The 17,791-nt window shown below is 35.1% G+C and overlaps 1 protein-coding gene across 1 annotated transcript; it reads right to left on the bottom strand.

Annotated features, from left to right (window-relative positions):
• Nucleotides 1-14,642: 14,642 nt before the first annotated feature.
• On the bottom strand, nt 14,643-17,074 carry LOC109002262 (pentatricopeptide repeat-containing protein At1g09900). The gene has a single exon (XM_018979928.2). The coding sequence runs from the start codon at nt 16,815-16,817 to the stop codon at nt 14,934-14,936; it is 1,884 nt and encodes a 627-aa protein (XP_018835473.2). The 5' UTR covers nt 16,818-17,074; the 3' UTR covers nt 14,643-14,933.
• Between the last annotated feature and the right edge of the window lie 717 nt (nt 17,075-17,791).

The following is a 17,791-nucleotide window of genomic DNA, read 5'->3' as shown; positions in this document are numbered from 1 at the left end:
AAAATAATTAAAAATACATTTTTATATCCAAATTATAAATTTAAATTTTGTAAATATGACTATAATTTAAAAACTATGTAATTTTTAAATTTGTTAGTGCATATTTTGTGTAAATTGTAATGTATTAGTTTTTAAACTATGCAGTTTTTAAATTTGTCAATGCATATTTTGTGAACAAGTCTAACAAATTGTAATATATATTTATATATATATATAATTTGTAAAATATAAATAGATATTTATGTTTATATATATGTATATAATATATATATATAAATGGGGACGGGGGCGGGACGGGAGAAATGCGGGGCGGGGTTGGGCCCTCCCCGTCACCAGCCCCCGCTAGGGCCCCTAGATGCGGAGTGGGATTGCCCGCCCCACCATGCGGGGGCGGAGAGGAAGCAGGGCGGGCCCCCGCTGCCCACCCCTATGAAAAAGTGGGTGGTTTATTTCAAGCTCCACGTGCAAAGTTGGATTTTAATACATGTATTCAAGACTGTGGAATTGTTGAGCTGCCTTGTAAGGGTCATCAACTGGCTTGGTGTAATGGAAGGTTAGGAGGTCGTCGTATTTGGGCTAAAATGGACAGGGTGTTTGTAAACACTCAGCTTTTTTATGCTTTTGTGGATGCTCGAGTATTGTATCTTCCAAGAACTTCGTCTGATCATTGTTTGATGTTAATTAGTTTGTAATGTGAAAAAATAAGTGGGATTCAGCCTTTTAGATTTCAAAGAATGTGGGGCACACATGAGTATTTCTTGTTGTTAGTTAGAGGATGTTGAAGTGAGTCGAGGGAGGGCTATGCTATGGTCCAGATAAGTGGAAAGTTAAAGACTTTAAAAAGAATTTTACAAAAGTGAAATGTGGAGGTGTTTGGTAGAGTGGAGTCTGAGCTGAAAGGTATTGAATCACGATTGTTAACATTGGAGGATTCAATCATTTCGAATTATTTTTCGGAGTTAGAGCAGGAATTATTATGTTATAAATAAAGACATGTTCAATGGTTGCATACGGAGGACATTCTGGGGTGTCAAAAGTCACGGATCAAATGGCTTACGGAAGGGGATTCGAACACAGCTTTCTTCCATGTGTCGATGGGTGTTAAAAAGAAAAATAAGTTGATTGAGAGGGTATCATTGGCCAATGGACTGATTCTCGACTCAGCAGAGGATGTTCATTTTGGTGCGGTGAATTTCTTTCAAGAACTTTTGACAGTTGCGCATGTTGAATGGGATGATGAGGCGTTAAGTTTGCTTAAGCCAGTGGTGTCTGCGCTGGCGAATGAGAGGCTGTGTAGGATGTCGTCGATGGAGGAAGTGAAGGATGCTCTTTGGTCGATTCCACAGGATGGTAGCCCAGGGCTGAATGGTTATTCAACAAGTTTTTTCATTCTTTCTTGGGACATTGTAAAGGATCTCTTGAAATTGGCTTGTGAATTTTTTGAGGTGATGCCCATGACTAATTTCTTTGGAGTAACTAATATTGTTTTGATTCCGAAAGTGGATGTACCAAGTTCTTTCACTCATTTCCTTCCTATTAGTTTGTACTTGGTGGCTTACAAAATTTTAGCGAAGATTTTGGTGACTCGATTGATGCCAATTATTGAAGAAATTGTATCTCTAGAACAAGTTGCTTTTGTGCTTGGGCGTAGCATTTTTTATAATATCACTCTTGCACAGGAGTTCGTTCATGGGATGAATAGGAAATGTCGGGGAGGTAATGTGATGATAAAGAATGATATGACGAAAGCTTATGACTGTCTAAGTTGGCGATTCTTGATGGAAGTGTTGCGAAGTTGGGTTTTTGTGAGAAAGGGTGATCGATTATTTTTAATTGCATATCTTCGCTTGTTTATTCAGTTATGTTGAGTGGGAATACGAAATTATTTTTTAAATAGCCTAGGGGCCTTCGGCAAGGCGATCCATTGTCCCCTTATTTGTTTATTTTGGCGAAGAAAGTGTTATCTCGTATGATTCGTAAGGAAGTGTTGAGGAGAAATATTAAGCTTTTCAATCTGTGTGGTGGAACAGTAATTAGTCATTTATTATATGCTGATAATCTTCTATTGTTCTCTAATGGAGGGAAGCAATCCATCTAGAATATTATGCGTGTTTCGCAATCCTATGAGCGTATGTCTGGACAATTGGTGAGCCCGAATAAATCTTCCATTTATTTTTCGTCTTCTTTTTCTTTGACAAGGAAGGAGGAAGCGATGATAATTTCTGATTTTACGGAAGGGGCTTGGCCTGTATGTATTTGGGTGTGCCATTACATGTAGGGAGATTAAGGTTAAAAATGTTTGATCATTTTCTTGCCAAAGTTCAGAAAAAGCTTGCTGGATGGAAGAGTAAATTATTATCATTTGGTGGGAAGATTGTGCTTTTAAAACATGTGCTGAATAGTATTGGGGATGAATTCACCAAAAGGTGTTCTCAAAGGGTTGAAGACAATTTTCTCCAATTTTCTTTCGGGCTCAAATGAGGGGAAGAAAAAGCGAAAGTGGGTTTCTTGGCGTTTGGTTTTTCTACCAGTAGCAAAGGGAGGTTTGGGCATTCGTGACTTATCGGAAGTTCAAGTTTCATTGCTCATGAAGTTTGCATGGAAGATGTTGAGTGGAGGGTCTATTTGGACTAAGTTTTTTAAAGCTAAATATGTAGGGAATTCTCAAATTGCGTCTTTAGTTTCATCTACTAGAGGCTCTCAGTTTTGGAAGGGGGCATTGTGGGTATTACCTCATGTTTTGAGTAATACAAGATGTTTAATTAGGCAAGGGGATGCCAGTTTCTGGTTCAGCTATTGGTTGGGAGATGGGGTTATAGGTGATGCAATAGGTGTGGTGGGTGATCCTAGTATCAAGCTGTGCGATTTGAGGAATGATGTTGGGTGGGATTTTTGTAAGCTGTGTGAGCTTAAGTGGTGAATTGGTGGAGAAAATTAGATGTGCACAGGTGCAATTTAGAGAAGCTGATGATGTTTTTGTATGGATGCAGTCAGCGGATGGGAATTTCAGTACCAAGTTTGGGTGGAACCTAATTAGGCATCATGGTACAATTTGTATTTGGAGGAAAAGGTTGTGGCAGCGACAAGTTCTGAAAAATAATGTCGCTTGTTTGTTGGCGAGCGAGGCTTAATGCTTTACCGGTTGATAAGGCTATTAAAGGGCTAGGTGTGCCGATAGTTTCAAAATGTGATTATTGTGTGGAGCCTAAGGTTGAAACTTTAGATCATGTGCTTTGTGATGGTGAGGGGGCAAGAAAGGTTTGGGATTTTTTTTGCAGCTAGTTTTGGGATTCGGTTGCCACAAGTGAGGTTGTGGCAGGGAATACTTAATGTTTGGTAGTTGAAGGCAACGTCGAATTCTCAAGTGGGGTGGTTACGTGGTGTTGCTCCTATTATTATTTTTTGGGCGATTTGGCAAGCTCGATGTGCAGCTCGGATGGAGGGAATATTGTTTAATTGGAGGGTTATTATTATCCGTATAGTTAAAGGATTTTTCATGAAAATTTCCAGCTCACTTCAGCATTTTAACAAGTTGACTTCGAAAGATGTTTTGTTGCTGCAAGAGTTTAATTGTCATGTAGTTCTTGTGGTGTTTAAACCTCTACAATGGGTAGCGTGGGCTCGGCCTGAGGTGGGGTATTTCAAACTTAATATAGATGGCAGATCTACTGGAAATCTGGGGCCTTCTGGAGGTGGGGGGGGGTCATTCGGGATCCTAATGGCAGGATATTGGTAGGTTTTGCACAACATTATGGTCAGACAACTAATACACTTGCTGAGTGTAGAGCTCTTGTTGATGGTTTGAAGCTGTGTCGGCAATTGGGTTTGTAGAATATTTTGGTAGAGTCGGATTCTAGTGTTGTGGTGAGATTGTTTTTGTCTAGAGTGTGCAAGTTTTGATATCTTTGGGAGTTTTGGGAGAAAGCTCAGGAGTGTTTCTTCTTGCTAAATGCAAAGGTGCAACATGTTTTTTGAGAAACGAATATGGTGGTAGATGTTTTGGCCAAGGAAGATACCAAGGGGGTGTCTTTGGATTTTTTTGGGGATAATTATGGTCCAGGTCAGTTTTGTGGTCTTGTACGTACTGATAGATAGGATTTACCTTATATTCGAGCACGATAGAATTTTTATTTGGTTTGTATAAAATAGTTTTCTGTTTATATTGGTTTGACATCTGGGTTTGATGTTTATGTTTATATGTAACCTCCAGGTGTTAGGTTTGTTACCATGGTTTTCCTCTGCCACAAGTGAGAGTTTTTTTAATAAAATTGGGATTCCATAAAAATAAAAAAATAAAATAAAATGGATTTTCTCTTATATGAATAGGGTAATATCAGAAAGAAAATTATATACATACAACTCTTTTCACAATCTTTTCTACAACTATATTTTAAATTGAAAATATTTCTATAAAATGATGTTATTTATATAAGTTATTTTACAAAATGGTCTCAATTTAAAATATTATTATCTAAAGAGCTATTAAAATGATTGTCTATTTATTATTATTCCTATTAAAAATCCTATTTTGTGTTCATAATTTGAATTTGAATTTTAGTTTTTTCTTCTTATCTCACGTGCAGAGTCGCTCGCAATCATCATCTCGTGATAGGATCTTAAATCTTATCTAATTCAGGGGAATTCCAGACGGGTCCATTTAGAGTATTTAGAGTATACGCATCCTCAATGATTTACTTGAAATGTACTTGAAAATACCTCTATATTTCAAGTAAATATCTTCAGAATTTTTGTTTCGAATTAAAGCTATCAGAAATGTTTTATCTACATAAATCCTATAAAAATAAATTCATATAAATTAATGTGACTTGACGCCGTTACGTTAAATTATAAAGTGATTTTTATTGTAAAATAAACTTAATGTATTGAATGAAGTCATGTCAATTTATAGATTTATTTTCACGAGATGTTTTTATTTTCTAATGAGAGAACTCTTGCGCTACAAGGGCAAGCTAGCAATTTTCAACTAAAAGGAACCCTTCTTTCTTTATTTATCTCTTATTTATTTTTGTTTACTTTTTGAATCTTTGGGGTTAAGTTTCAATTTTCAATGGGGAAGCTGCAAGGGGTTTAAGGCTTTTCACGGAGATGCTGACTAAGGATATCAAACCCAATGAGCTTACCTTGACTAGTGTCTTGAGCTTGTGTTGTACAACACTGTCTTTGGGTGCAGGGGCCCAAATTCACTCATTAAGCAGTAAACTTCGCTATGAATCATATCTACCCGTTAAAAACTCTATCATATATTTATACCTTAAGGCCCCGTTTGGAACTGAGTCTGAACCGAGATCAATTTAATTCAATTTATTTTTAAATTAATTCTAATATCTAAACACTCAATTCTTAAATTACTAAATACATCACGTGAGACCCACAATCTTTTTCAACTTCTTATAAATATATCTAAAACTCATATATATAAGTCAACAATTACGACGAATGTCCGGCGCACCATAAATCGTTGCTAATGGTTATTTGCAGCGATTTTGAAGGTTATTTGAGGCAATATTTGATGCCGCAAAATGCCCTATTTCTTGTAGTGTATTAATATTCAATTACATCTAAATTCATCTTAAGTGAATTCTACAAAACTCACTCTATCATCTCACCTCATTATTATTCATAAAAAGCTTAACTCAACTCAATATTCACTAAGGACCTAAATGTTGATGGATTAGAGAGGCTCAGAAGTTGTTTGATGGAATGGAAACTGTTAGCTTGGTTACATGGAATGCAATGATTGCAGGCCACGCTCAGACGATGGATTTTGTGGGGGATGATCTTTCAGCACACAAAAGTGGATATGAGGCACTTAAAATTGTCCTTAAAAAAAAAAAATTGTCCTTAAATTGAACCGTTCAGGGATGAAACCTGATCTATTCACCTTCTCAAGTATCTTAACTGTATATAGCAGATTGGTGGCCCAAGAACAGGGGGAATAAATTCATGCTCAGACCCTTAAAACTGGGTTTTTGTCCGATATAGTAGTAGGCACTGCACTAATTAACATGTACAGTAAATGCGGAAGCATTGAGAAAGCGAGTAAAGCTTTTGTGGAGATGGATACAAGAACCATGATATCGTGGACTTCCGTGATTACATGTTTTTCTCCGCAAGGCTGGTCTCAGCAAGCACTACAGCTCTTCGAGGATATATATGAGACTAGCAGCTGGAGCCTGTAGTTAGGCCAAACCAGATTACTTTTGTGGGTGTTCTATCAGCTTGTAGCCAGTCTGGGATGGTCAATGAAGCACTCAGTTACTTCGAGATGATGCAAAAAGAATACAAGACTAAGCCTGTAATGGACCATCTTGCATGCTGGGTCGCTTGAAATGATTTTGTCGAGAAAATGGACTTCGAACCCGCCGAGTTTATTTGGTCACGCTTGATCGCTGGGTGTCGAAGTCAATATGGGAATTCTAGAATTGGGATTTGATGCTGCTGAACAATTACTCGAGCTCAAACCAAAAGATACTCAAACTTATCTCTTGTTGTCAAAGAGTTTTGCTACACTTAAAGTCGGCGTGTTAACGCATTATTTATAGTGGGACATTTTAATTTTAAAAAAAATCAAAATACCAATCATTTTTTAGCATAGTTGATGTCCTCTACTAAATGTATAAAAAATAATGTTTCTAACTAGATTTTCTCTTATATTAATAGGGTAATATTAGAAAGAAAATCATATCGTATAACTATTAATTTTCACAATCTTTTCTACAACTATATTTTAAATTGAAAACATTTCTATAAAATGATGTTATTTATATATGTTATTAAAATTGTTGATATCGTGTTTCACGGGTCTGGACAACTTTACGCTGACAATGCTACGATATGTGTTATTTGGAATCCCTGATAGTGTTCCAGTGCGACTGTATAGTGGCGGTTTGTACGTCCATGGTGATGAATGAAAAATAAGTATAGTGAAAGTAAAGAGAGATGGTATACCAAAATTTATGTGATTTGACAACAGGCCTACGTCTACAGGAGTTTGGGGAGGAGAGTTTCTACTATAATATATCTGTTTACAATCACTCATCATGTGCTTCCTTATATCTCATTGTACAGAGAAAGTTGATTCTCTTCCTATTGGAGACGTTCTCTTCTTGGAGAGACTGCTTGAAGAAGAAGATCTGATTGTGGGAGCATTGAGTCGGTGTGAGAAGTAGCGGTTGTTCATTCATTATTTCTTAACCTCTTTTATATATCGTCTGACCCTTTATTGCAGATGTCAACCTGCCATGAGGTGGTAGGTCTCCCTTGCGTGAACTCTTTACTTTCTCCCTCTGACCCTCTGACATTTATAGGCCCTCATATCCCTCTTGTCTCCCTCTTTTCTCTTTTATTGTCTTCCTTTTGTCTTTAGTAGTGATTTGGTGGGCTGGGCCAATTATGAGTTATGTGCATTTTATCTCTCCACAAAAATGATTTTATATATATTATTATTCCTATTAAAAAATCTTTTTTGTGTTTATAATTTGAATTTGAATTTTAGCTTTTTCTTCTTATCTCACGTGCTAAGTTGCTCGCAATCATCATTTTGTGATAGTATCTAAATCTTATCTAATTTAGGAGAAATTCCAGACAAGTCAATTCAGATTGTTCGGAATGATTTACTTGAAAATATCTTCTATATTTCAAGTAAAGATCTTCATAATTTTTGTTTCGAATTAGCTATCAGAGATGTTTTATCTACATAGATCTTATAAAAATAAATTCACACAAATTAACGTGACTTGACGTCATTACGTTAAATTATAAAGTGACTTTTATTATAAAATATATTTAACGTATCGTATGAAGTAATTTCAATTTATAAATTTGACATATAGATTTATTTTTATGAGAATATTTTTTAAAAGTTTTTAAGCAAATTAAAATGACTTTCTTAAATTACGATGAGAGAACTCTTGCGCTGCAAGGCCTAGCTAGCACTTTTCAATTAAAAGGAAACCTTCTTTCTTTCCTTCTTTATTTATTTATTTTAGTTTACTTTTTGAATCTTTGGGGTTAAGTTTCACCAGATAAAGGTCACTTTCACTATATATGCTCATGAGGACAAGTACTTCATCATTGGCCTCGGACATAATCAACGAATTTAGAATTTAAACTTTTTTTTTTATATAAGTAACTTTAGAATTTAAATTTATTGGACAGTCAGTCCTTTAATTACAATTGATTTATAAAAAAAAAAATTAGAATCTTGAAACCATAACAATAGTCTATATTATTGACCTTAAACCAACTTTATATAGGAAATTGGACTAGGTAAATACTTTTTGGAAAAAAAAAAAAAATAGGACATCCATAAAACATCTTTCAAACTACAATTCATTTTTTTAATATGGCCTTTAATTAAATTTATTAAAATGATCATTTTCCCCATTTGTCAAGATCATGGCCGTCAAGGTAAATCATAGATGTCATGAAGTCACGACTCACGTCAGTTTGTGAGTTTATTTTATGAAATCTCTCTATAACTAAATCACTTCTTGAATAGATAATATGTAATGTTACATGTTTTTCTTTCTTAATATGTATTAAATAATAAAGTAGCCTTGTTTCGTATATATAAATTGAATAATGTTAGATGTAAGTCTCAAATAGACAAATTTTATGATGCAAGACCTTTATTAAAAAAGTAGATCTTACTAATAAAAAATAATTTTTTTTATATTTTTTTAAGATATTGTCCACTTTTTTACAAAGTGCAAAACTTGTCTATTTAGTACTTGTACAAATTATTTATCATATAATTTGTACATGCATGTCTTATCGGCACAATGAAAAAACATAATATATATATATATTAAAAATTGAGTAATAATATATATACAACACATTACATAATATATTATATAATAATATTATAAAATAAGAGTATTTTTATAAAATGACGTTACTTTTATAAAATGTTTTATAAAAATATCCTTAATTTAAAACATAATTCATGTATAAAGTGTTGTAAAAAATATTGTGTGAATCATTTTCCTTAAAAATTAGTCTGACGTGAGAAAATAATTTAATTTTTCCTACACATTTAATACAACCAATACTTCAAAATCGTAGCAAACAACGTGCAATGATCTCCTGCTACACTTCAAATCGCTCGATGATCACTCATCAACGCACAGGTACAAACCCAGTAACAGTAATATATTGGTAAAACGTCCATTCATGGCAGAGGACTACTCCCCACAAGCACAGAATCGAAGAACATGAACATAACTGCTTACCTTTATCCAACATTTGTCGGTCTCGAAGAAAAATTAATCGATCTCACAAAACTGGGCTACACAAACCGCTAGATAAATAGATACAGAGAGAATCCAAGTGCCAAGTGCCAAGTGCCAATTGCCAAATTCTTCTAACATGTATATATACATATCAAGGAAAAATCAATCTGCAGGCCGCAGATGATAATTAATGCTACTGATCATAACAAAATTTCATGAAACTGCATGATTAATGCATAGGTACCATAAAGGTGTCTGTTCTGTACGTAATCTGTATTGCCTTTAATTTCCATTCTTCGAGCGAAAAGAAAATTACAAAGCATCGAAACCCAATACAGTTTGATGTTTCGCTCAGCAATATTAAACGTAGTACTATACGACATCATTAACCTGATGATCTCGAGGAAACCTTGTACTAATCTCCAGGCGTTTTTGAAGAAGGTGCAGCATATCTTGCAGAGAATCCACGTTGTAAAACTTCCTCATCGTCATTGTCCCAACCTTCATCGAAGTTCAGAGCATAACTTAAAGGGTCGTACCTAAATCTGCCACCAAGTTTATCTCCACCTCTCTTTCTTGTACAAGTGCTACTTCTTACAGCTGATCTTTGTCGTGTCCATGGAAGCTTAAGCTTGAGGCAGCCCCAGCATGAAAGTAACCCTTCATTATCTGCGCTGCTTCTGGGATACGTAATTTTCTCCATGATTTTCGAGAGCTTTTTGAAAAGAAACTTAATTTCAAGTTTGGAAATGTATAAGATGGATAATGATCATAAATTCAAAGGGTCGTGGGGATTTTTCTCTCTATCTCTATTTTCTTGTTTCTGCTGAGGATTTATAGTGTGTGGTAGAGAAGTTGGATGATATAAGGCAAAAGGGAATATGATCCCTTCGTTTCAAGGAAAATGACCCCAAGGTGGAAGAGAGAAAAGGAGGCCCAATGGTCGGTATACTTGGGAGAGAAGGTCCTGAGTATTTCATATTTGTCGTTTTTGGTTGATTTTGGTTTGACAAGAGAATCTCTGTGCGCATGAATGTGCATGGTTGTCTTTGCACCATTGGACCTCTTCAACAATAAAATCTAAAGGATCATATCAACCAGGAATACAAGACAAATATATATGCAGTATTTGCTGTTGTCATCCAAAATATGGGAAAGATGCCGTATCAATCTCAATCCAGAGAACTGAATTTAATTAATTGAAAGTTAATTCCAAACTATGTTAGCATTCGTTTCATTAAAATTATCTCTAAAATTTAATAAAAAAATATATATTTTTTATAAATTTAAAACCTTTCTAACCATAATTCTAGGTTGAATTAACTATTAGATTAATCAAAATAATAATATAATATTATTTTTAATTTATTTTTTTCATATTTTACAATTATACTAACAATATGTTAATTAATAATTTAATTTGATACTTAAATTATTGTTTTCCAATTAATTTTTTTCTTCAACCTAATTAATCCTGATTAATACTTAAACCGTGGTGACATTAATATGAAATTCATATATTGTAATTTTGTAATAAAATAATAGGAATAGACCATGAACAATGAAAAATAGTGATTTTATATTAAAATAATAAGAATAGACCATGAATAATATGTCTTTATATATAAAGATGAAAACAAATATACTATAACTCAAAATACATTCAAAATTTAAAAACTCCTCCATTCTAAAGAGACTAGTACCAGTGCTCTTAGGTCTCGTTTGTATTCACAGTCTATCTTAATTCATTTCATCTCAATTTATCTCACTATTATTCATAAACTTTAACTCATAAATTTCATCATTATTCATAATTTATTTTATTATTATTCATAATTCATTTTAATTCATCTTCAAATTCAATCGACACCTTATGTCGATCGAGCTTGAAAAGGCTTCAGCAATCACATTCCAAACTTAGGTTAGGGCGGCTGATATCCATCCTAGTCAACCCATTAATTAACAGATGCATGTATCCATGCCGAGTTCATATCGAAAAATAATTTAATATGGATTGATCCGACGTAAGAAGATAGATATATAGTTGTTTTAGGTAATCATATTATACAATACTACATAGTACTTAGATATTATGTCTTAGTATCAGTCTAGAAAATAGATCCTGTAATATTACACACAAGTGATGTGGATATTGGAGGTTGTTCTTTTTTTGTTTTCTTTCTAATCTCAGATATTGGAGGCTGTTCACAGATGTGGGTAGAATACATCTGTAGCATCCTCCTGCCAAGTGTCAACTCGCACGTCATGTGGATTATTGTGACAAGGCGTGTGTGGTTGAGAAGGCTCGCTCGTCGTGACTCATGATGAGCCTAGCCAAGACTGATCAGAGAATAAAATGCTAGAAAAAACACTTGCTCCGTACGCAAATTTTACTGTGAAAAGTTTACCATCTGAGGTAGTTTAATTTGGTCGGTAAAATTCTTTTTATTTTAAAGTAAATTTGCCGAATTGACTGTATTTGATAAGTGAAACTTTACTGCTGTGCAGAAACTAGTGCTGCAAACGGGCCGGTCCGGTCCGGTCCGGTCTGGCGATGGATCGAAAATTTTTAGTCTATTATTTTTTCGGACCGAACACCCAAAGGGACGGAACCGGACCGGTCCAGTCGGTCCGCCCTTTTTTTTTTTTTTTTTAATAATTAATAAAAAAATTTATTTAAAATATTAAATTAAATTAAGTGACTTATTAATGTGGATTATGTAACAAACTCAATAAAAAAATATTTTATATGGTCAATGATAATAAATTAGATGAAAATTATATTATTAATTTATATAATTACTATATAATTAACTAATTGATATTATATATTTATTAATTCATAGAATATTAACAAGTGTTAATAGTATATTTAAAATTTTATATTATTAATAGTGATAGGTTAAATGAAGATATATATAAAATATTGTTAATTTATAGAATATTAACAAGTATTAATAATATATTTAAAAATTTATATTGTTAATTGTACAATTATTATATATAAAATATATATAAAAAATATTTTTTTTTTAATTTTTCATTCGGTCCGGTCCGGTCCGAAAAAAATGTGGACCGTGGACCGGACCGAATGATTTCGGTCCTCTAAAATATGGACCGGACCGGACCGGACCGGTCTAAGTCTCGGTCCGGTCGGTCCGTTTGGTCCGACCGGACCGTTAATCACCCCTAGCAGAAACTGATGGAATCGACTGTCGTTGAGGTGAATCGGCTGTCGGAGTCTGGAATCGACTTACATTGATAGAGTATCGGTCAGCCAACACTAGAAAATTGATGAAATTGATGTCGTTCAAGTCGGTCTTAGTTTAAATCACTGAACTGGTCAATATAATATATATATATATATATATTTTTTTTAATAAAACGACGTCATTTCATTAAATGAAATAAAGTCGTTTTACACGTACTGTTAAGAAAAAAAAATTTAAAATAACACAGAAATCGTTTAGTTTGAATACCACTTGCCCCTCTCCTCCATCTTCTTCTCCCAATCCCATTTATCTCTATACTTTCTCACTCCTATTTGACTCTCACGTAGTGGCAACGCATATATCTCTACAAATATTTGCTTAAAACGCAATTTTGAGTGATCATAAAGCGCGGCATAATTTTGTAAATTTTTAATGAAGAAAATAGAAACTAGAGTGTTGATATTGAAAATCATTTGTCTTATGGTGCCACATGTTTTCATGTGTTATGCTTTGAACCTACTTCAATGCAAAATTATGTGTTATACTTTGAACTCGATATAATAATCCGAAATGATTTTTGTTTATTATTATAAACCTTGTCTCACTTAGCTAGGCAAACGTGTTTTGCACGTTATCCTAACCTAATATAAATATATATCTCACACGCAGCAGGGCCACCTCCTATCTCTCTCTCATACCTCCCATCTCTCTTTTATCATAATGTGGATGCGACAGTGTGACACCATTCTCTCTCTCATCGCGACGTTCTCTCCATTCTCTCTCTCATCACGCCATCAACAGGACACCAACGAATCAACTGAATTCATACCGAGACCTACATCGTTGATTTTCTCCCCCATAACCAACCGGTTTTTAAAATACTTAAAAATTATCGGTTTAATTTCAGTCAAACCGAACTGTAGCTATCGATTTTCACCCCTAATAAGTGAAGTAGTCTCAATTCACAACTATTCATAGACTATTTACTATTTTTTACTACTATTTACAGATCATTTGAGATCACCTCAACACACAAAAATCATATCAACATGCAAATCTCTATGTAAAATTTATGCGTAGACTTGTAACTTTTCAAGTACTTATAATGCTCCGCATTATTCTTTTTTGTTAATCATTCTCTCATTATTCTCAACGCGAATACTTCTGTGTAAGATTTGAGAACATATCATGAATAATGATGTCTTGAAAAATATCATAAGATTTTAAGGAATGGTGAAATGTAAGCAATGATGCGTTGAATAATTGAATTTCCAACCATCCTGCCGGTGCCAGCAGAGGGATCGGCAGGGTAAAGTCAGGGAAAAGAAGCTACTCCAAAACATTCATTGTGAAAGCAACACAAGAACACGCAGTTTCACCTTCCATTAATAATGTCGACCAGCAATCATTTTTACCTACTCTGAGACATCAGAAAATAAAAAATAAGAAAAATTGACAAGCACACCAAGAAGTTGGCAAGAGCCACCAAAAATCAGCATGCCAAGAAATCACGCTGCTGCAGGATTTATTGCAAAATCTGTAATACTATCATGCATGCCATAAAGACACAACACACATAAACCAACATGATCGCAGCACAACACATCTAGGAATTGTTTTGGCAATATATATATATATATATACACACACACAACAAATCTATTCATCATCTATTTTCTCATTATTCTCTCATCATCTCATGATGTGGCATTAGATGATTGGTTCACAAGTGAAATATAATAAATAGTCTTCAATCATCTAATGTCACACACACAAAACGCCAAACTGGAATTGAACCGACCAGCAGGAGTGCTGCAAATAACACCTAACTCGTACCTGAGAACGTCTCAATACAAGCAATACGTATCTTAAATACGATACTTGAGAACGTTTCAATACAATTAGCTTAAGACGCATATCATATTAATCTTATGCGTGTAACCTCCAATACAGAGTATTATCTAGAGGTAAACCAAGCAAATGCTCTGCTCATGGATATAGAATGATAAATCCTTATTTTTTAAAAGTAAAAATAAAATGATAAGTCTGAAGATTCCTCATATAAAATAGAATCACGATATTGTGGAACACGACTATATACTTTAGCAAAAGTCATCATAGGAAACTCCTGCAGTGTCTGAGATGATTGCCGCATCAATATTAACTATGAGACTGATGCAACTTTCAGAAGTATATATAACTCATATGAAAAAGAGATAAACAAGTGCATATATGTTAATGAGAGGTAGAGAAAGCATAACCCAAAGATCAAACAGAGTGACAACAAGATTACATGACTATCCACCAAAATTGATCTATGATTTCTCTCCTTCCGGCAAAGCAAATAAGAAACCAATAGACTTCAGAATCTTAAGGAGTCATTACCATAGAGGCAAACAAAATCCAGGGGCATAAGCCACCGGTGACCAGCCATCCAAGAGAAAAAGAAGAAATGCATTACAGACTACATCCTGCCTGCTACCTGTTCTGCCCAGCTTTTCTTCACAACCCCTCTGGAGCACAATTGACGCAGTAGCTCCAAAGCCTCCTTCGCTAAACCTTCATTAGCTATGCCTTCAATGAGAATGGAGTAGGTAGCTTCAGTAGGTTTGCATCCTCTAGATACCATATAAGCCAAGAAATCAATTGCACGGCTGCTTTGATGAGCCTTGCAAAGTCCCCACATGACTGAGTTGTAGGTAATAGCATTGGGCTTGAGACCCAATACCTCCAAGTTGTGAAAAAACTTGATTGCTTCATCAACCTTTCCTTCTCTACTAAGCCCTCCTACAAGTGAGGAGTAGGTGATTATATCTGGTTTAAGACCCTTTCCTTGCATTTCATCCAAAAGTTCTATTGCACGTTCAGTTTGCCCCACCTTTGAAAGTCCATCAATCACTGTATTATATGTGATCAAAACAGGAGAGCAACCCTTGCTACTTAGCTGATCAAGTATCTCGACTGCAACATCAACCTTCCCATCTCTGCATAATGCAGTGAGCAAAGTATTGTAGGTCACAATATCAGGGTAACAGCCCCTAGACGACATTACATCCAGATACTCAATTGCTCTATCCATCTTCTTTTCTTTGCAAAATCCATGAAGCAATGGATTGTAACTCAAGGAATTTGGAGTACAACCATGCTTAGGCATCTTCTCCAAGATGTCAATAGCTCGACCCAGTAGACCCTTTCGGCACAAGAAATTTATCAATATATTGAAAGTAACAACGCTAGGAGAACACCCTTTGCGAAGCATTTCAGCTAATAGTCTTTCAGCATCCATCCACCTCCCAGTACTACACATGCTCCGCAAAATAATATTATGGGTAATTACATTGGGCTGGCAACCATATGATGGCATGTTGTTCAAGAACTTGATTGCTTCATCCAACCTTCCTTCTTTGCAAATCCCATTGATAAGAACATTGTAAGTAACAACATCAGGTTTGCATCCTTTGATCCTCATCTCATCTAAGAGCTTCATTGCTTGCCCAACTCCACTTTCCTTACAAGTTGCCTCAATCAGTATAGTATAAGTAATCACATCCGGATAACACTCCCTTCGCAACTGCCGGTCAAGAACTTCCATCGCTTGCTTCAATTTCCCACCATCACACAAAGTACGCAAAATCGTATTATATGTGACAACATCGGGAGCAATGCTCATTCGGTCCAAGACTCGTAAGGCATTATCAATCTCACCGGACCTACAATAACCACTGATCAAAACATTGTACGTTATAACATCCGGAACAGCTCCAGAGTCTTCCAAAATATCCATGACACGAGTAGCCTTCCTGGTTTTACCAATCTTACAAAACCCACGGATTAGACTCGTGCAAGCGATAATATCAGGAATATCACCTTGATAAACCATGCTTTGGAGAAACTTAAACCCATCTTCTAATTCCCCATTTCTGACCAACTTTCTTAGGTGATTGTTACTCTCAGATTCCTCGAAACTCCGGGAAGACTGAGCCGTGGTCGACAAGGACCCTATACCATTTTCTGTTCCATTCAAATGCCCATGTGGGTTCGGCTCAACATGCTGCAATCTCCCATTTGAGCCAAGATTTTCGACCTTGGAAACAGTAGAAACATTAAGTCGTTGCAGTTTCCGGTGCCCGTCGGATTTTTTACGCTGAATACAATCAGCGGACAGGAAGACATGGCGAGCTTTGCAGCCCAAATGGACTCTCCCCGAACGAAAGCCTGAAACCACTTTACTACTAGCCCTAGCTTCCAAATTACTACAAATACTTCTAGTTCTAGTGCCCTCTCGATGAAAGTCTGGAAATGAGCAAAACCCTTCAGGGGTGTGCTTTGTGGGCACCATGAAATCCATAGTTTTCGCCTTCTTGTGTATAACCAAAGCTCAACAATCAAAAAGCATACTTCAAAAGATAAAATAGAGATTGAGAACTTTTCCCTGGTGGGAGGTTTTTGGCATAGGGTGATAACTGTGAAACAATACCAAAAGCTACTCAAAATAGGCTTTGAGAGAGAGATATAGGGAATGCTTACTGAGAGAATGGCCGACTGTGAGGAGGAGGGATAGCCGCCGGGTTGCTTATCCGATTTTTGTTTGTATGTTTTATCGGTTTCTGCAAGTTGAGCAGGTGTTGTGTGTAGCTGTGTGGGAGAACCTGGTGGGAATTGGGTCAGATGGGCAGGCCTAACCACAATGACAATTCAAAAGCCCAAATCTAAAAGCCCAAGATCAATTCTCCAGTACTAAATATACTATGAGAAAAGTATTTATTTTAAGGTCCCGTTTAGAACTTAAATTCAATTCAGTCTAATTTTAAACTGAATCTAACATCTAAATATTCAATTTTTAAATCACTAAACTCATTTCAACTCAAAACCTCTTCACACATGAGACTCACAATCTTTTTTAACTTAACACCTCTTTACATGCAAAACTCACAATCTTTTTCAATTTTTCATAAATATATCTAAACACATTTTAACATTTAAACTCATTTTAAGTGAGTCTTATAAAATCTACTCTACTATCTTAATTCATTACTATTCCTAAAGAATTCAATATTTAAATAGAGACTAAAAGTCCAAAGAAAACAAGAAAAGAAATCACAAACCAGCCCGATATCTTATTCGGCCCGGATTTAACAATTATGCCTAAAATCATCAATGTTATTGAGCATATGACAAGGCCAAGTTAAAAAATGTCATGTGTCTCATCATTAAAAAAGAAAAAATTAAGTATTTGTTGCTTGCTAAAAAAACATGTGACAATTTTTTAAAGAATAATTTTAAGTACAAGACTTATATAGATAACTTTTACGTAAGTTTGTT

Source organism: Juglans regia, chromosome 8 (genome assembly GCF_001411555.2).
Source record: "Juglans regia cultivar Chandler chromosome 8, Walnut 2.0, whole genome shotgun sequence".
NCBI lineage: Eukaryota > Viridiplantae > Streptophyta > Magnoliopsida > Fagales > Juglandaceae > Juglans > Juglans regia.
Note: the sequence above shows the minus strand (reverse complement) of the source record. Positions and strands in the feature narration are given on the sequence as shown.